The 20,913-nt window shown below is 37.8% G+C and overlaps 1 protein-coding gene across 1 annotated transcript in view; it reads right to left on the bottom strand.

The window, feature by feature from the left end:
- Positions 1-20,913, bottom strand: part of LOC127654913 (solute carrier family 49 member 4-like) — a 50,598-nt gene that overhangs the window by 3,216 nt on the left and 26,469 nt on the right. The window contains exons 5-8 of the mRNA XM_052142463.1: positions 20,503-20,611; positions 14,488-14,555; positions 10,261-10,388; positions 6,388-6,570 (exon numbers count right to left, since the gene is read on the bottom strand). Of these exons, the coding sequence (XP_051998423.1) occupies positions 6,388-6,570; positions 10,261-10,388; positions 14,488-14,555; positions 20,503-20,611 (488 nt within the window). The remainder of the gene's footprint in view (positions 1-6,387; positions 6,571-10,260; positions 10,389-14,487; positions 14,556-20,502; positions 20,612-20,913) is intronic.

The following is a 20,913-nucleotide window of genomic DNA, read 5'->3' as shown; positions in this document are numbered from 1 at the left end:
AGCAGCTTGGCCCTGCTCATGTTCAGGTAATCCAGTCAGACGCTCCCAAAGTCCTAGGCTATATTCTCACAACCACTATGTCTACACGTGCAGTTATAATCAAGCTGCTACTGCGGGATTTGTCTGTCTGTCCAAGTACCCACCGAGTGCCGCCATGATGATGCTAATTGCTGCTGGCTTGCTTTCTGGTTGCGGTTTCCATAAGCAATGTAAAAACTACCAATACAAGCTTTTTAGAAGGAGAACAACAGACGTTTTATGTGTTAGTTGGATTAAAAATGAACAGACGTTTTATGTGTTAGTTGGATTAAAAATGAGTTACAGCTCATTTTGAGCAGTTTTTGGCTGTCACAAATTCGTTAATAATAACAACTATTAATAATAACTTGACTAACCTCAGAACATACCTTCAGGTCATCGACCTGCTCCATACATTGTAAAACTGTCAAAAAAACGGTTATCATGACTCTCAGAAGTTTTGGAGTCACATGCTTTTTTGACAATTTTGACAAATTTAATACCCTAAACATCATAGTATCTGCTAAGAAAATACGCCAATGCAAGTGAAAACCCTGGAGACAGGAAGGTGAAAACAAGCTTCCAATATAAATTGTGGAACTCTTCCATGTTAAGGAAAAATATGGACATACATGACAATGCAGAACAGAATGTTTGAAGGAAGGATGTTAGCGGAGGAAGTTTTTAATACACACTGTGCCTAACTTCTGTCTTTTGCAGTATGTGCACAATAACGGGGCCAATCGTGGTCTGATTAAGGTGTCTACATGCTGGACGAAGCCAAGCTACAAACTTATTATCTAGGTCTGATTATGACTTTGCAAAAATCAGACTGATTTCAGTCAGACTAAAGTGTTTACTTTAAGAATGTGCATGAGTAATCGATTAATTGAGTACTCGTGCAGCTTCAAATAGTTGACTAGTAAAAACAATACTCTTAAATTTAAATTTGATGTGCCTTTGCCTTCCGTGAGCAGCTTCTCTCACCTAAATCTTGCCTTTACAACTCAATGCATTGGTTTGCGCTGTGGATGTGAATAGTTCACTATAAAATAAAATTTTAAAAAGTGATTGTATTGTAATGTATGTTTCTATGTGGGAGTGCTGTAACGGTGGTGGCCCCCAGAATAAATAAAAAAATTATAATTCAATTAAATAATAACTGAATGAAAATATTTTTTTTATGTGTTAGAGTATTCGACTACAAAATTACTAAAAATGCCCACACCAGTTTACATGTCTGTGGCAGGGCAGAGGGTGGGGCCGGATCATGATCATACACACCCGGTCCCTTATCAGGCTTATCAAGCCTCCGAGAGGGATAAAGGTCGACTGCGGAGGATTTTGCGGGAGAGAGAGATAGTAAAAGGACATGTCCGTCATGTGTCCCTCTCTCCCCCTCTCCTCCGCCCTGCCACAATGTCATATTAATGTTTTAATCTGACTGACCTCTAACTTTTAAAATGCATGTGTTTGAGTGTTTGAAATGGTCTCAAAAAACCATGCAGACAGAGGAGTGGCTTGAGAATATGTCTGAATGAACAAATAACCAAAGTCAAGCCTCCACAAAAGAGCGTCTGTAATTACATTGACTGAAGTACATATGAAGACTGTAGTATTATGGAAGTCTTATTTAATAATGCAGTGTCAATTGTAAGAAGTCCAATTTAGAAGCAATTATCCATCAAATCATAATTAACTGACAGTGCCTTTGAATCATTCGAATGCAGAGGTTAGGTCACAATCGGACAACAAAATGGATGGAAACAGCTCAATTTTCATTATAGAGAGCTTTTGATTGGACAATAATTTAGTTTTTGTCTGATTTCCCAGAAGAGGAAGACTACATTTTAAATATCTATATATTTAAGGTTATTTGTCAACTTTTAAAGAGTATGCTTGACGGCTTCAAAGTTAATAGACATGGACTAAAAGCCACAAAACTCCAACTTTAAGGAAGTCACTTCGGTTGTAATTCTCATCAATAGCCAAACTGTGTGTGAATGCAACCATATTCAGCACTCCAAAACTGGACTGACATCTGTCTACTGCTGCCATTTGACCATAGCCCTCGAGTCGTCAACACTCACCCCTACAGTGCTGAAAGAATGGGGAACTTTGGACACACAGTGTCCAACCTCTCCGTGATACCACGTAGCTATCGAAAACACAAGACCAAGATTCAATTTCTTCTTGCTTGCTCGCTCTCTCTCTCTACCATATAATGGGAATACAGCAATTATATTCTGTCTGTCAGTTTATGTAGCAGTCAGACTGTTATGTTGCATTTCCTTCCTATAAATACCTCATGGCAGAATGCAGAGATGTTGTTATTAAGGGTGCAATTTAGCCTGTCTCTTTTCTTCCATCGTCTCAGGGGCTGTAATGTGCTGAAAAGGCCACAGCCGAATGACAGCCTAAACAGGCCACTCATGGTGACACACGCAATCTCTCAAACATGGAACAGCAGGACAAAAGCAAGGAAAAGGGTGGAGGGATGTGAGGAGACGTCTCATGTCGTGACCGGGCAGCGCAATGCTTCTCTCACTCACCCACAGGGCTCCTCACTTCCAGTCAACTGGGCTAAGACGTTTGAGATGTTCCTCTTATTGCTGTAATTATTCTTAATCGCTGCCCATTCAGCAGGCAGACTGATGGCATATTTCAACCTGGTTTAATGTGTCTCCAGTCTGGCCCCTAGCAGTTTTGAAGGTGGCTGACAGTTTGTAGGCTTGGTTCGCTCCTAGAGTTAAATCAGACTTACAAGTTTGATTTGACTACCTGCTTTGGCCTGGCATCACTGGTTTTATATTTCAAAATCATATGGGATATAACTGAATTTTTTTCAACACTGGGTTAAAATAATCTTGGGTAGTCAGGTTAGGATTTTACACCAGGGGTACTCAATAGGTGAACACCGGAACGAAGGACAATTCAATCCAGACCAAGATCTAAATCTTTGTGCTAGTTATCTGACACCTGGGTAAAGCTGGGTTCACACTGCCAGTGACATGGAGTGACAAAAACAACCTCATCCCATTCATTTTCAATGAGAGCTCGCGACTCAACACGAACGACGGCAACCGTTGGCGACCGGATGTGGAGATGTGTTTACATTTATGCAAATGAAGAGCGACTTTCGGGAGCAACAGTCAATACGAGAGAAGATGGTAGAGCTCACGTGATCATAATTTTAATAATAATATTAATTGTAAAGAAACAGTGCTGTTTAGACTCACAATACACACCACTAGCGACCAAACTGCCAGCCACTGGCGACATGCAGCGACAAAATAATTGGCAGTGTGAACTCCGCTTAAGTGATTGTGTAAGCATGCAAGCATTCGCACGCCGAGCGGGAATAGTGCATTTAGCACTCAAGAGAAATATTTCTGCTCTCCACACGTTGTCCCTCTCCCCGTTATAGATATGAGGCACCACATAAAGCCTGATTTACTGTACGTACTTGCATGCGCGTTTAATTCAACAATAGTAGCAGAGACCCCACAACAGATACTTTCACTTAAACACTGTAGAAAACAAAAATGAAGCAAAGTGAAACTATCTTCATTTACATTTACATTTATGCATTTGGCAGACGCTTTAATCCAAAGCGACTTACAGTGCACTTATTACAGGGACAATCCCCTGGAGCAACCTGGAGTTAAGTGCCTTGCTCAAGGACACAATGGTGGTGGCTGTGGGGATCGAACCACCAACCTTCTGATTACCAGTTTACCAATTATGTGCCACTACACCACCCCCACTCCAATCACATCTGTCTGATATGTGATTCAGACGGTTTAGCTAAGCCAGTATCATTACATTAGTGGATAATTTACTTGCTAGCTGGGTGTAAGTTCAAGCAGGCTGGGTAGCATGCATGTAATAATTGTAAAACGCTAAAACGTCAGTCTGAACGGTCGGATTTCAAGTTTTGTTTTTTTTTGTCATTCAGAATGCAACTTGATTTTTTTACTTGCAAAATAATGAACAGTCAGTCCTAAATCACATTTAAAACACAAATCGCAGTGTGAACAAAACCTTATTAGTCTTCATGAACAGCTGATATGACTGAAGAAAATGTTTAAGTTAACAATACCAGTGTTTTTTTGCATGTGTATTTATCCCCTACGATTATTTTATTTCATGAGCGCAAGAGTCTGATAATAGGCAGCTTACGGAAATAAAATAAAATTGTAGCGGTCCACATAAAATTATGACTTTAAGTCCAAGCAGAAGCCTTCCAACCAGTTGCATCATCTGCAGAGTGAATGAACATGCAAGCATTAATTATAATAAGGGGCCACTCAGACAGGACACGTTAGGTCTATTCAGTTTTTAGTTGTTGTTCTTTGTGTAAATATGTGCGAGATGGATGTATTTGCCCATTGCGAATTCTCTGGCATCACCTAATTAGTATTTGTGAGTTGGGCTGATAAGGTTTATGTGCCCGTCCACTTTTTTGATTGTTCATGCATCCCTGCATATAAGTGTTCATAATTTGAGAAACAATCAAAAACAATTTTGCCAAAAAACTAAGTGGAAAAAAATATTTTCATGCATGTTTAAGAAGAGGATTTTGAGCAGTCTGGCTCGCAGAGAACTTCTGTCAAATGGAGACATAATGAGATGTTGCAGAATGGTTCTGATGAAACAAACAGAAATTCATCATCTTCTCAGCGCCTACACACCAGTTGCCTTAAACAGAAACAAAAGTTTTCCAAACTCAATAGCCAACGCAAACACCTTCAATATATAGAGACCTCGCTCTTTCGATTTTCTTTTCAGCGATGGCGCGGTGTCGGAGGTCCAATGGCGCTCTCACAGCCACACAAAGTCAGAAAGAATCTCACGGCTTCATTTGGGACGTTAACCCAATCAGATTTGAAAGGATGAGCCCAGCTAAGCTCACTCATCTCAGTTTAATCTTCTCCAGGGAATCATCAGGAAGATGGAGGAGTTGCACAGCCTTTCTTGACAGCTGGATGGCATCCAGCAACCTGCCTGCTCATAAAAACAGAGACCTGTCATCTGGCTGGTCAAGGCCAATGACAGAATGTGGATATGACTGTATCACAGTTGGAATCTTGATTTGGTGGTGGCCAGTCTGAGGTTGACAGCTATACAATTTATAATGTATAGAATAAATGCAATATTAATAGATACTGGTTTACATTTTCTAAAGAAAATGTGAGTGGTGCTTGCCTGAGCCAAACTTACACCACTATTCTAGTGTGTGGGTGAGTTGCTGAATTTGAGTTTCTAATCACTAGTGGGACGCTGCCAATGTGTAGGCACGGCATATGACACTGCTTCATGACAGGTTGTTTTATTACTGGACAAAATACATACAGCCCCCTGTGTTAACCTGACAATTGGCTGTCCACTGTTCAAGCTAAAATAAAGCTATCATGGACTACCTGCCAATCCACCTGCCAAGCTCAAGGAACCAATCAGTAAGTGTTTCATGAATATTCAGCTGGAAGTTTCTATTTACACAAGATGAGAGGGGAGGACAGTCAATCTCCCAGCACATATGTCTTCATCATTCTTTGTTTGAATGGCCATACACTGAAGGTTTATCACCATTCAGGAAAAGGACAATGACGATAACACAGTTGGCTGTGCATGATTGAGCTGCGTCAGTGTCTAAATGTGTAGTTTTAATCTCTCCATGTTGATTTGGAAAGCTGAATGAAACACATCTCCTCTAAATTACACAGGGTGATAGAGAAGTCACTAGGCAGTCTGGGACAAAATGAAAAATTTGCTCTGTTCCAAAACAGAATACAAAGGCAGCATTGTTAGATATCGTAAAGGCTGTTGCAAAAGGTAGGTTTCTTAATTATGTCTCCTTCTAAAGAGACAGTTACACTAGGGTTTGAGCATGGGACATTGTTTCAGACACCGCAAAGTAGGATATGTTGACACGTGCAAGGGCTGCTGGTTTTAATAAAAAAATAAACCACAAATAACAATGTTAAAATATGTGGTCTACTCACTTTCCTGCAACAATAAACACCTGCAGCTTTGAAATATGTATTCTTTGTAAAGAGCCAAGAGATTAAGTGTATGATACTTCGATCTTCTATTTGTCACACATCATCTTGGTTTTGGAAAATATATTTTGGATTTATTTAATGTGTGGTAACACTTTATTCTGATGGTCTCAAGTAGATATTTATCTGACTATAAGTGACTTATCAACTGTCTTGTTATAGATAGTAAACAGTGTTTCAACAAATAGTCAGTAGACTATCAATAGTCAGTTAAATATCTACTTGGGACCATCAAAATAAAGTGTTACCTACTGTGTTAATGTTTGCATTAAATACATCCTTTAAAGAGTTTAAATATTAAAGGTACCTGTGAAGTAAAAGGTGAGGCAAAACAGTAAAAGTCCAGTGAAGAGGTTGCTGAGGAAGGTGACAACTCCACAGGTGATGCCCTCGGGCACAGGATAAACTGTCTCAATAAAAAGTTCAAAGAAGATGGGCACGCTACTGTTGATGAAGATACCCACTAGGATACAGGAGGTGTAGAGAGTGGCTAAAGGAGCAGAAAGAAAGAAAAAATACATTTCAAATACATTTCAAGAATACCATATTCTTATGTTATCTTTATGTTATAATACGTAATTGGTAGCTTAAACACAACATTGTTGAATTATTGAATCTGATTGGTTCACACTTTCTCCAAGTATGTTCATTACTTTGTCATGCTCTTTTCAAATTCTTTTAAACTAATAATGGCAATTTCTTAGAAACTCTTAAGGTGGAGGGTGTGATTTCTGTGCTACTAGTACCACCAAACAAAATGAATGACTGTTTTCAAAGTTGTTTCCAAAACACTTCCCATCTTCAATTGTTTTCATTGTACTTAAATTAAATTGAACGCATCTCCTCAACTCATGCCATTGGTTGATCGATGTTTCTCAAATAAACAAGAGCTATGCAAGTAGAAATGTGCCACAGAGACTCTCCATTTACACTTTTTGCCGAAATCAACCTACGAATGGCTTTTTAAAAAATGTCAATCCAGATTAAGCTGGGATAGGAGAAACAATATTAACTAGTGCTGTCAGTCGACTAAAATTTTGGAAATCGCTATTAAATCACTTTTTTGTAGTTAATCGCAGATTTTGAAAGCGCTGAAATTTGAAACTATATATACACACACCACTTTTCCTAAGATGCATCTTTTCATCTTAGGAAAGAAAACAAAACAATATGTAACAATATAATGCTTTAAATGTTTTTGTTTGGGATTTTTTTTCCCCCCCATTTCTGATAAATTTGGCATGCCAAATTCCCAATGCGCTCTAGGTCCTTGTGGTGGCATAGTGTCTCGCCTCAATCCGGGTGGCGGAGGATGAATCTCAGTTGCCTCTGCGTCCGAGGCCGTCAATCTGCACATCTTATCATGTGGCTTGTTGAGCGTGTTACCGTGGAGACATGGACATATAGAACGAGAACCACATTATAGCGACCATGAGGTGGTTAACCCAACATGACTCTACCCACACTAGCAACCGGGCCAATTGGTTGATTAGGAAGCCTGAATGGAGTCACTCGGCACGCAATGGATTCGAACTTGCGAGTCCAGGTGTGGTAGTCAGCGTCTTTACTCACAGAGCTACCCAGGCCCCCTAATATAATGATTTATAAAAAAAATTCCAAACAAAGCCTTCCATGGTATAAAGATAGATATGCACTAAAATAGCTCCAATTTAAATAACATTAAACGTTACCCAAAGTCTAATTGGGAGTTTGACTAATTGAAAGAACCAGTCCCCACATAGATTGCATTTTTATTGCAATGGGCATTAAATCTTAAACTCATCTTCCACAATATAAATTTGCTGGTAGACTGTGGCTATCTGCTTTGTTACAGCAATCGTGAAGCAGCATTCAGGATTCGATAAGTCAAGTGCCACTTTGAACTCTGTATGAAAACCGCTTGCAGACAAAAACTTCTTATTCTGCGTTTTGGTGATAGTTAAGAATTTATGTGCTTCTGTGGCAATTAAAATGTGCCTTACATAGGATGAAAAATGCTTGACCACTATCACAAATCCCATCTGGGCTTGTTTTGTACATTAAATTTGTTGTTTTCTCCATCATTTGGAACATGAAAGCGCTGTTGTGTGTGTTGTGAAGTGTGTGTCAGTGAATCTGGGCGGACACATTACAAAGGTAATGCTGGAAAGCCTTCCAACAAGTGTTTTTGCTGGTTTATGCTCGATTAACGGTAAATGTGTTAAGAAAAAATAAATTAATATTTTGTAATTAATCGCATGTGTTAATTCTGACAGCTCTTATTTTAACACTGATAAATTAAATCACCTTTAATCTGTGACAAAAAAATAAATACAAATAGTAGTTCAACACAAAAGACAATTTTAGGGAAACCCTGAAAAATTCCTTGAGATAAATACACATACAAATGGTAACCATGGTGTAGGTGTAATGGAATAATTAGCAATGGCACTGAATTGTTAAAAATGTTATGCACACCCAAGGTGGTGATGCAGTCACAACAGGAGACAGAGGTTCGTTGCCAATTATTCTATGCATAACCATTCTAGTTAGATTCACAACCAGCTAAAACAAGATCTGATGAAAGGATGTTGCCACAACATAGTCTTGTGTTCATTAGGAAGTTATATAAATCACGAATAGAAAGGTTGTGGGAAGCCATGGATGGCAATGTGACAAGTGCATGGTATAAAAATCATGCCAGATGGATAGCCGGCCCCTGAGTCTGTGAGCTCTGTCTGCCAGAATTTCAGGAAGGCAGCAGATAAAAAAAAGTCAGGTTCCAACCATAAAAAGATTATTGATGGAAATATTTGAGCTGGCTGATCTATGGGGCATATGTTTGTTTCAGGCCGGCTTCTCTAGAGCTACACTCCCATTTTTCCTTCACTGATCTGGACTTAATGAGTTTCTTTGGCTCCTTTTCACTGATACAGTTGCAGCTTGCCTATGCTGCCGTTCGTGGCTACCAGACGCCACACATTGGGTCTTATTCGCTAACCATGCATATTCGCATATTTGTGCATAAAACCAGTTTATGAACATTTTCAGAATGACAATGATTGATCAATAAGTACACAAATTTATAATTTTGTTCTCAAAATTTAGGATAAAATTTAGACTAGGACCAACTGAAACCACACATACAAATTCCAGGTTCAACAACATTAAAATGAGGGTAAGAATAAATTTAGGCAAATATGCACCTGTTTTGAAGGTGATGGAAATTCTGTGTAAGAACCTTTTCTTTACAAAGAAGTACACAACTTGTCTGCAATTATTGGTGAATGAGTCCTATTGTCCTTAGATGGAGATTGTTTGGGCATTTTATGCACATTGACCAACTGCAGATTCTAAAGGTTGACCGATGGTGATTTTGCCAAAACAGACACCAACTAAGGTGGTGGGAAAGGGCAATAACCGATTAATCGGTTGATAGTTTTAAAAATTTATTTATAGAATGTTACATTTTTTTTTATTATTTTCTTACTGTGACAAGCACAGACATAGAGGCTACAAAAGACCAAAATGAAGGGGGAAAAAAAACAAAAAACAGATGGAGTTGCTCGTTCAACCAAAATCCCAGTTATAATGAAGATTTGTTGCATAATGTGGGACTTTTAAACCATAGAAAATCATGAAAGACAACAGGAACTCATATTTTGAAATTACAGACGCTTGGCCCTGTTACAATGCTCTTTTCTACAATGAAATTGAATCAAATTAGGCTTTTTATAGACTATATTCACAGGGTGCATGTCCATACAGTTGCATTTTTCTTTGCATACCCTCTCCTTTCATTTAGAACACTTGATCATATAATCAAAAATGAGAAAATATGCATTGAAATGAAGATAAATATATGGATACATTTTCAATGAGCCCAACAGGGTGTCAGTGATTGTTTTAATTTAATTATAGAGGCCGCTGTTATATAGAACTAAGCCATTCTGAATATACAGCACCAGCCACAGAGAAACAGATCAAAACAAATAAAAACTAATCGACAACTAATGGATTAGGTTTTTGCAGATAACCTATAGTTTCAAAAACCATGTTTTTTTTCTAATTTAGAATAACCCAGATTCATCAAGATCCTGAGCAGAAATTACACATTAGAACCTTTTCTGTGCACAGAAGTACACAACTGGTATGCAATTATTAGTTAATGAGACCCAATGACCTTTTCACCCCAGTGTACCTTTAGTGGAGGGGAGGTGAGTGAGCCTGGTCAGGCAGGTGAGGGTGAACCAGGTGGCCGCCAGGGATGCTCCGGCAAACATCAGCACTAAAATCAGCTTCAGCATTCCTCGAATTGAGTCAGCAAACCTGAGGGCAAAAAAGAAAGAGAAATTTAATCTCAAGTCATAGCTCAAATGTGACAGCAGAAGACCAAAAAAAAAAACCACACCGTTTCCACTCATGCATCAGACACATCTCAGCACCTTTATCATGATGGAGACATAGCGGTTTCTCCACAGCATGTTCGTCATCACCTTTCTTCTTAAAGATCAAAGCTGTCATGAACAAAACATTTTGTGGAGGAGCTAACTGTAATTTGTTGTTTTTAAGTCAATAAGGTTGCAAAAGACTTTAAAATGTTTAAGCGTTTAGCTTTTAATGCCTTTAAGGAAGAGAATTTGAGGGGAAAGGAAACATGAACATTGGATTCAAACCTGTGAGGTTTTTAACTTTGTGTCATTAGCTCTGAAAAGTTAGTCTTTTGAGGTTGAATCAATAAATGGATTTGCTAAAATTTGCCAGATTAGTGGCATCAAATCTTGAGGCTCTTAGTAGCAATTCAAGTAGATTTCTATGAGCAGAACTGTATCTGTACATCACTCTATATGTCAAAGTCCTGTCTGTGTTTAGCTGTTAATTTTCCTAACTTTCAAGATTTTCAGTAAATAACTAGTCCCACTCATATCGGTAGCTATTGTGTAATCTTTTTGGAGCTTACCAGCTCCAGTTACTACACTATTTGCTTTAATTGTATGGAAAAGCACAGCTTGGACATTTTGCTTTTGTGTTCCACACCAGATAAAGTCAGATGGGTATGGAACAGAAGGGTGAGTAAATGACAGAATTTGTAAATTTGTGTATATTTTGGAACTGTACCTTTAATGAGCACAGCTGTTGGCTTTTGATCAAATAAGGCTCCTTACTGTCTATGTGTATATACACTCATGGAGCACTTTATTAGGAACACTATGCTCCTAATAAAGTGCCCTACATGGTCTTCTGCTGTTGTAGCCCATCCGCTTCAATCTTCGACATGCATTCTGTTGTTTCCTGCTCACTACAGTTGTACAGAGTGGTTATCTGAGTTACAGTAGCCTGTAGAAATTGGTACTTTTATTCATAAAAGTGGCATTCACAATGTATGGTCAGAACACTAATAACCTGAAAAATTACTATTACAATTTGAAACCACTTAAACCATTTCAGAGTTCTCGTCAAAAAATCCAAAAATCCTCCACGTGCAGCAATGACAGTTTTGTAGATTCTTGGCTTTCTAGCTGTCAGTTTGTCTAGAAACTAAGGTGACATTTCACTCCATGCTTCCTGTAGCACTTGCCATAGATGTGGCTGTCTTGTCAGGGACTTCTCACGCACCTTACAGTCACGTTGCTTCATGTTCCTAATATCCTGACTATTAGTTGAATGCCACTTTGATGAATAAAAGTACTAATTTCTTTCAATAAGAACAAAATCTGCACATTATTCCAAACTTTTGGCCGCCAGAGTGTGTGTGTGTGTGTGTGTGTGTGTGTGTGTGTGTGTGTGTGTGTGTGTGTGTGTGTGTGTGTAAAATCACACGGCAAAGCATTATGACCACCTGCCTAATATGCTGTTGGTCCTCTGAGTGCCACCAAAACAATGCTGACCTGCCTAAACGAAGACAGCTGATCTCTCATCTCTTAAATAAAATTAAGCCTTAACTATCACTTGTTTGAGATCTCACATTTGTGTGGTATGTGATGGACAGCTGTATATGGCAGGAGACAGCTGTATATGACTTGAACAGACCCAAAACAACACAAAACCAATGTCACCCCTACCTCCCAACTGCTATCTGACAATTAAAATCTGCACAATGGTTTGTTCAGGCATCCCAGCGTCGGCCCAACTGCTCAGCATACCTCACTGTCCAAACCGTTAATTGACCTGAGGAGACAGCCTTGCATGATTCATCCATCTGGGTTAACTCCACCATAATGGCGAACGAGGACGAGTCTTTAACGAGGGCGGCGGCTATCAAATCCCCCTCCGGAATAGCATAATTTAGACTGTGTGGCCATCACCCCTACAGCTCAATTTTAATGCATCCATTTTTCTAAAGCATGGACTTAACCCAATGGGCCAAGCTAAGCGGTTGGGGACAGCGGCGTATAATAACTCACGTTAACGCATTTGAGCATTTGTGAGGCATCTGTTGCATCTTTCTTTAGTTCTCCCAAACTAACAGTCAAAATGGCAAAAGCACACTCGAAAAAGAGCACAACAAATTAACAAGGAGTTCACTTTCAGTAAGCAGGGTTATCAATTCCCCCTTTGCATAACACACAACTAGAGAAGCTCAAAGACTTTTGTTAGATCTTCTTGTACTGGCACAGCAGTAGTTGGATGGCTCAATGATTTCAATTTCTTCTAATACGTAAAGAAAAATAAGCTGGACCAAAACGGAGAGAAGAATGTTTTGAAGGTGGTAGTATAGTGTAGCTCTGCACATCTTTGGTGGAATGCAATAGATTTGTGCCTGAAGCACAGTTTCAAATGTAAAACCCTATCTCTAACAATTAAATATAAACAATCCTACACCAACATTGATGTTTTAACCCAATTTGTACCTACTTTAAAAGGACTTCTTGTCCCAACCCCAAAAGAAATGCAGCAACTGATTAAATGTAGAGTCTAATTAAAATGTTTTTGAAATGAAAAACCTGGCTGGGTTTGCTGATTGGGACCTCCTACAAACATTAGTCATCAGGGACAGACAAATGTATTTATTTTTACAGACAACAGTTTGCTCTCGCTGTCTCTATGCCAGTGTCTCAATCAGTCTGTGTGACATGACCATTTCATTAGCTTTTTCTCCCAGTGTTCAACACAAAGTTTATACATTTTAATGAATTCGCAGGAAGAGAATAAATTAGCTTTGAGATTTCAGAAGATCCAAACAGCCATGAGTAAATTTGGCCTTTGCAAAACATTGATACAAACAAAATAATGTCTTCCAAGCAGGGTCGTATGAATGATCCGAAAAGTGTGTGTGGTCGGGGAAATTATAAATATAATTAGTCTCTTTAAATCTATGACACTGTTTTAAATTCCTAGTTGCCACTGATATACTCGTACTGTATTTGATGATGTCAACATTCTAGCATTTTAGCAATAAACTTTTAATAATTAGGGCTTAAAAAAAACATTGTGACAACTTTGAATATAAAAATGCATATTTTGGTCTCTTCTTCTCATCTGTTGTTCAAGTCTCCACTCTCCTCTCAGGAAGTTTATTTCTGTCAGCATCTCAGTGCACAAACTGTGCCAGACAAGGCTTATGTCATGAATATTAATTATGTTATGTGACGTTTGCCCCAATTCATTTGCTGAAAGATGGATGCTGGTAGATGAGCACATTGTAAGATTACTGCTTACATGTTCGTTCAGCCTACTGCTAAAGCGACTGGTTGGCAGAGGTAAGCCCTTGGTCTTAGAAATGTAATTTTACATAGTTGGCTACAATATTTTTCCTTTGCACTGTGGTCAAGCAAAAGTGAGGGGGATACAACATAATTTAATAATCAACCAGTCGGTGGGTTGTCTGAACGACTAGTCAGTTTTAAAAAAGATCTGTATAATATGGTGGTTTAGCATCAAGTTTACCAGAGCCCAAACATGTATTTTAAAAGGTGCGGTGTCAAGTTGCAACTCCGAATAGGAGAAGCCATTTGATTTCATTCAGCTGCTGTGCCTCTATTCGTTTTGAGCACAAACGTTTTCCCATGGCCACCTGTGCTATTTTTAATTGTTGGTGTAAATTTTCATGCACTGGATGGACGTCTTTGACCATCTTGATGCACTTCCGATGATGTGAATATTTCAAATGTCATGACTTTTTGATAGTTTATGGTCCTGACACACTGCATACAAAAGGCACATCCATTGATACGACTCGACGCAACGGCTTGAGGCGGTCTACACTGGACACACTGAGATGAACTTTCTAAACCATTTATTTGTGCAGTTGGCAGTAGTAGCGCCAATGGAATGGGAAAAACTATCATATATTTACAAATTATTACTGTTGTGGTGCAAAAAACCTTACTAACATTATCAGTGGACCTCAAGGAAGATAATAAAACTATATAAACAAAACACAAAAAGAGCATTCAGGACCCCTTTAAAATTGTAACGCATTTCTTACCTTGCCATAGCCAAACCAAACACACAGCCTCCAACAATGGACCAGAACCCAATCCAGCCAGCATCCACCTGTAAAAGGGCAGAGAAAAGTGTGATCAGTGGGGATTATTCACTGTTTGTGATGCTGAACACTCATGGAGCAGGTAGATGAGCCAGAGGTGTTTGAAGTCTCAGTGTCAATCAGAAAGGAGAATAAACTGCCAGACATCATACTGTCCACAAGCATGTAAATGAAAAGGGCCAGGAACACTTCATAAGACAGATGGTCCTGTATAAGACATGGCTTAGGTCAACCATGGTACTGGTGAGAACATCTGACTCACAAATGGATAAAAAAATAAAAACACCTCACTAATTGGAAAAAACCAAAACTACCATACATGACACTTTAATGACTCCACAACAAACTGGGAAAAAAAGACTGAATATATTTTAGTTTTTACACTGTATATTATACAATTTAAAACCTTTACAACTCCCATTCATTAAACATGAGAATACAACTATGAATGCACTAGTCCACAATGATAAATGTAACACTGCCAAACATACAGTATGTAAATGATAGAAATTCATAGATTAGCTTTGGTCACCCTAAAATTTAAAAACTAATCTAAAACTTAAAACACTGAAAACTAAAACTAATCTACAACCAACAGTCATACAGTGAAACCGAAAACTAAACTGATTTGTAGAATTGAAAATAAATTAGAAATCCAATTTAAATAAATTAATAATCCTGTGTCAAAGCAATGGCAAAAACACAATACATCTTATTTTAAGTAATTTTTCTCGATAATGCGTATGTGCATTAGCTGGACCAGCCTGATAAATAGTGCTTTTTACGTGTTTCTAGTTAAAGCAGCATAATTTATGATACACTTTGTCACATTTAACTGCTGATTTTAAATATGTTCTATGATTGTAATCTTTATCAAGCTTTTATGCCACTTGTATTCATATAAAATAGCTGCCTGGGAGCATTACAAAATGGCTGCTGAGTGGATTGACTTGCCTTGAAAGGGACTTTGATATTATGCTAGAGTGCTTTTGCTAAAATACAACACACATACATATCCTTGCATACATGTAAGGTTAATGGTGTTTAAGACATTTAACTATTAAGAATAAAAAAAATACAATACTGAAAACTACCAAAGCTTGCAAGAAGAATACATTTTTATTGCAACGTTTCGGCCATGCAACCTTCGTAAGATGTCTCATGGCTGAAACGTTGCAGTAACACTGCAATAAATATTGAATGCCCTTGAAAGCTATTGTAGTTTGTGGGATTCTCTATTTTCTCTTCATAAAGCGAGTTCATTGCAAACGATGATGTGGCCACTCATTCTCCACTAAAGCAACCCAATATATATTATCCAGTTACCTCAAAAGACAGATCTTCTTCGGTGTCTTTTTTCCCCAACACACAAACAACTGCACATCATTTCTGGCTGGCATCCTCACTAATTAGTCAAGCTATTACAAATTGTTACAGAATTAATTGTTGCCAGGAAGCAAATCCAAACACTAAATATGAGGCAAAACATTTACTTATGACAACATTATGGAAGCAGAAAAGGATACGTTTGCAGCACATGCACTTTGATCAGGTGTCCATAAACAAGAAATGGGTGAACTTGGCACACTAAAATGTTTACTTCTTTTAATTCGCTCACAATGGAATTCTAAGGGGCAAAATCCATGGCATTCCTTATTGAAATTATTTATATATCCAGTATAATTAAGGCAAATGAGATTCATATTCCAGAAGTTCTCAACTGTTTTGCTTCAGGACCCAGATTTAACATGGGACATCAAGTGGCGATCCACCATAGTAAAAAACATAACCTGTATTTAATGTGTCCTGGGTCGGATTTTGCATAGATTTTTTTTTGATGGTTTTCAAGTGTAAGGGCATGTATCAAGTGACATTATTTTTGTTGTTGATGTCTGCAACAAAAGATACAGGAAGTTTTCCCTCACCCCTTTTAAAACTTGAAGACCCTATTTATTTATTTATATGTGCCCATTATATTTATTATCCCCTTTATTTCCTAATTTCAAACATCATTCAAACAGAACATGTATCACACAGGAGGAAAACTTAATAATTTGTCCCCAAGTCTTGGAGGTCCAGATTTTAAAGCCGTTTATGTACTTGCCTTTATATTTACAGTGCAATGATATATAAGCCAGGGTTGTGCACATTCACAATTTAATGAAGAATGCCAGTTCGATTACTGAATTTGAACTGAGGTAGCGAAAAGGATGTCAAGTTGCAATTCAAATTTACATTTATGGAAGTAGACTTAATTGAATGAAATTCATATAAATTAATATTGTTTTTCAGACTGTTTTGACATTTGATTTTTCATTATAACATGCAATTATATTACTTATATGTTTGTTTTTCTTGCAAGTGTTGATGTGATGTGTAAAACTGTGATATAATAGTTTATGACAGCAAGCACATTGCTTTTCATGAAATATACATTTATAGAAATGTACATGAGATGCTCAGAATATTGCTTAATATGGTTTAAAATCATGTAAATAAAGGAAGCAATTTTCATCAGACTACTGTAAGTTGACAGTTTAAGAAATCTTCAAGTTACCTAAATGTGCATTTATTAAATATTTAAAATGACATATTAGCTGTACATATTACATATTCAAAGTCATGGCAGGTTGACATTTTAAGTTCAGTTAATTTACTAAATTTAGGTTCTACAAAATCACCTTTTACAGTATTAATTGCAAATAAATATAATAAAATGTAATGAGGTTTAAAATGCATTTCATTTATTTCACCATTTTGAAGTTTTTTTAAAACAATGTGGTGGACCATTTCAAATTTTTTTATTTTAAATTTTATTTATTCATTTATTTTTGGAGATAAATGTTGTCTATAGTCTTAAAATAATAATACAAAAGAAATTCGCCCTATTAGGGAATAAATAGGAATACTTGGTCAAAAATGATAACATAATAATTTGTCACAAAATGTGTCTTGGACTAATGAAATTGTGTAGTTTAACTTTGTGTTGAATTTCTTTGAATTGCAATTTAGTAAATTTAACTTCCTTTCATTCCAATTCAACTTACTGTGGGGTGTGGCCAATTCCATTCAAATGCAAACTCATGAATTGAAAGAGTTAATTCTAAAATTAAAATTCTGAATTTGGCACAACCCTAAAATAAGCACAGCTAAGACCATGGATGGCTCCTCATTAGGCCAAAGTAGCTAGTCGTATATTCTACCTAATGGATTATTTAATATGAAACTATAACCTAGTTGTCAAAATATCACAGATTATTTTACTGTAGTAAAATTGTTACAACTATTTCGTATGAAACCCCCCACCCCCGTTTTGCAGCATAAAACAATGTTACTCTTTTTCTCCTCTGTGCGGTTTGGCTACCGTTTGAGGGGGAACTTCCTCCATAGTGCTTTAAACTAGAACATTATATCTAAGAATTATAAATGGATAACATCAGTTTTGAGGTCTGCGTACCGTAATATCAAGGAAAGCCCAGTTGTTGCACGTGCATGCGTGCCAGTGAAAATATAGATTAGAGTGGACAGATCATTAGTGTGAGCTGGTTCCATTACACTTATGCAATATCTTTTATTGCTCCGCAGAATTAATCACAGTGCATATGAGAAGCCTTTAGCTGACTGCAAGGTTATCATTAAATTTGTATCACCAACCCTAAATTCCATTTGGGTGGCCTCCGAAACTTTTTCAATGGGAGAACCATGGCAAAGTCCTTTGCCTGCTATCTGCGACCCAGTACAAATAGACATGCAATCCTTCTGCTGAGGTACACAGGCCCACTGCAGCCTCAGTTTTCTGTTTTTTTGGCAGCAGCAAAACATTGTGCAAAAAGGAAATACATTTATTTATTTTTTTGTAATCTTCAACATGTGTCCGGCAGCCTGTAATTCAGCAGGGTCTAGAATGTTGCATGATTGCTTTGGCCCATAATTCTCACATTTCACATGCAAATGTGAGGAGGCTAGGGAGAATCAGAGTCTGAGGTGAAGAGTTCATCTCATTATGCTGAGGTTGGCCTATCAAACATGGAGTACCTTTGTGAGTATGCAAATAAAGGTGTCTTAAGCATGTATGTTTGATTAGATTCTGATGAGCTCTGTTTGGAGAGTGGATGGATGGATGGAGAGGGCTATCATCGTGTTGATAGCTTTGTATTTTCAGAGCCATTACTAGATGTTTTTACCAACTTGTTTTGAAGTTCAAAGTCTAGCCATACAGGCTTGCCAGTTTTAATGATGTATAGAAAGACAAACCATTTTTGGGCATGTGGTCTAGAAGAAACTCTGTGATTGTGCATCCAAGATTGATTAGGAGTCAATATCCATTACTTGCAGGCAAATTACAATGCATTGTGAAAATAAATTAAACTGATGGAAAGTGTGACTGATTTCTGATAAAAGTAGTAAATGCAAATATATTGGGACAGATTAGGGCTGGGCGATATGGCAAAACATATCCATATCATTCGATATGGATATTTATCACAATATTCATTCACATTTGCACATTGCGTTTTTTTGAATGTCTAAAAAAAAAGGAGAAAACGAAATCCTAGACAGTCTAAATAGTCTTTACAAAACTGCGTTGGGGGTCCAGACACAGCCAATACAGTGGTGTCTGAGGGATCTTCTATGAAAATATTTTATAGAGTTTATCAGTTGGTGTGTAGTGCAGTTGGATATGAATGTTTTTTTTTTTTTTACATTAAATGTATTTTCATATTTCTTTACATACAGATATCCAAGTATGGGGGCATATAAGCCCTTGTGAATGAGTAATGATACTGTATGGGGGTTCAGGGGTATATCCAGAGAGAAACTTTTGAAAATGTAAAAGTCTGAATGGACCATTTTTCTATTTTCATTGAGTGAGAAAGACTAGGCTACAAACTAGCAATTGTTTCATCCATGTCAGAGATGATAAAATCTGAATAATTTCACAAAATTGGAACAGAAATCTATTTGTTTATTATTAAAGGCTTGGAACATGCTGATTAATAAAACTAAATTTAGAAAGAAAAAGCGTTATAGTCTAAAGGCGCTCTGAAAACACGCACCTCATGTTTACTCACATGTGGGGAAAAGAGGAAGCGGGTGCGGACCAGGACAGGGCATCAGTGAGGCATGTTTCAGTGCTAGAGAAAAATATTCAAGAATACAGCGCAGAAAGATCAGATATGATGTAACAGGCACTGTTGTTTTGTCGCTCTGCTCATTAGAGACGATGAGAGGGCGTAACCGTTGTCATGATGTCTTTCAGTCAAGATGGAATCAATCTGGGGTACGGATCCGGAACGCGGTGACCTGCGTAGCGGAGGCAATAGCAACTTCATACAGTCTGAGGCTGCGTTTCCACTGACGTGGAAGAAATCCGCACAAAGCCACTCCCAACGCTTGGGAACCGCTTGCTCCGCGCTGCTATCAATTTTACAATCCACCTCGCGAGCTTGACACTCGGCTTCCATAGGAAGGAATTGAAAGCACTCACTCACTCACATTCGCTCACTACGAGCCAGTGGAAACATATGACCAGAAAGCCAAACTGCTAGCGTTTTTAGCAACATGCATGACTAGATGTAGAACACAGACTAAATATTGAAAATTACTCAAAAGCTTATCGTCGATATCATGAGGTTTTTTTTTTTGCAATAAATATTGATATCGTTTTAACACCCACAGCTCTTTCTATACCATGTAATCCATATAGATTCATTCATAAAACCCAGACAGTTTTGTTAAAAATATAAACTTATTTCTATTAGCATTTGTTTAACACAAAGGAGCTTGAAATTGTGATTGTGCTTTAACAATCTCTGAACATCTCTGAAAATCTTTCAGACAAAGATCTCGTACACATTTTGCATTTGCTGATATAATATAATTAATGATGCAGAATGCAATTAGTTCTTTCATATCACTTGACCAATCACACATGGATACTGGAAAGGGTTTTACCTGGCTGACATTGGCAGGTGTTAGAATCATGTCCAGCACACCGGCCCAGCCAGCAACAACCCCAGTGGGCACAGAGTAGGCAAGCGCTATCATCAGAAACCGCATGTTGCTGAAAAAGAAAAAGCAAAAGATAAAGACCATGGTTTGAATTACGTGGGAGCCAGTGGGAGCTGAGCTCCCATAGAGAGAGGATGAGCTCCCATGAAAGCAGTAAAATCATACACCTGTGGGGGTCTCTAAAAATCATCAGCACCATTATTTTAAATTACAAATAAAGCATTTTTTCCTTCAATATATTCCTTCAATGTTTATGTTAACCCTTTTGCACGTATGATCGATCAACACCGGTGTGATTAGAACGGTCAGTGCATCACGTGATCAACTGTGCTTTGGCTGGCGCTGAGCCAGAGA

The sequence above is a fragment of the Xyrauchen texanus genome, chromosome 14 (assembly GCF_025860055.1).
Source record: "Xyrauchen texanus isolate HMW12.3.18 chromosome 14, RBS_HiC_50CHRs, whole genome shotgun sequence".
NCBI lineage: Eukaryota > Metazoa > Chordata > Actinopteri > Cypriniformes > Catostomidae > Xyrauchen > Xyrauchen texanus.
Note: the sequence above shows the minus strand (reverse complement) of the source record. Positions and strands in the feature narration are given on the sequence as shown.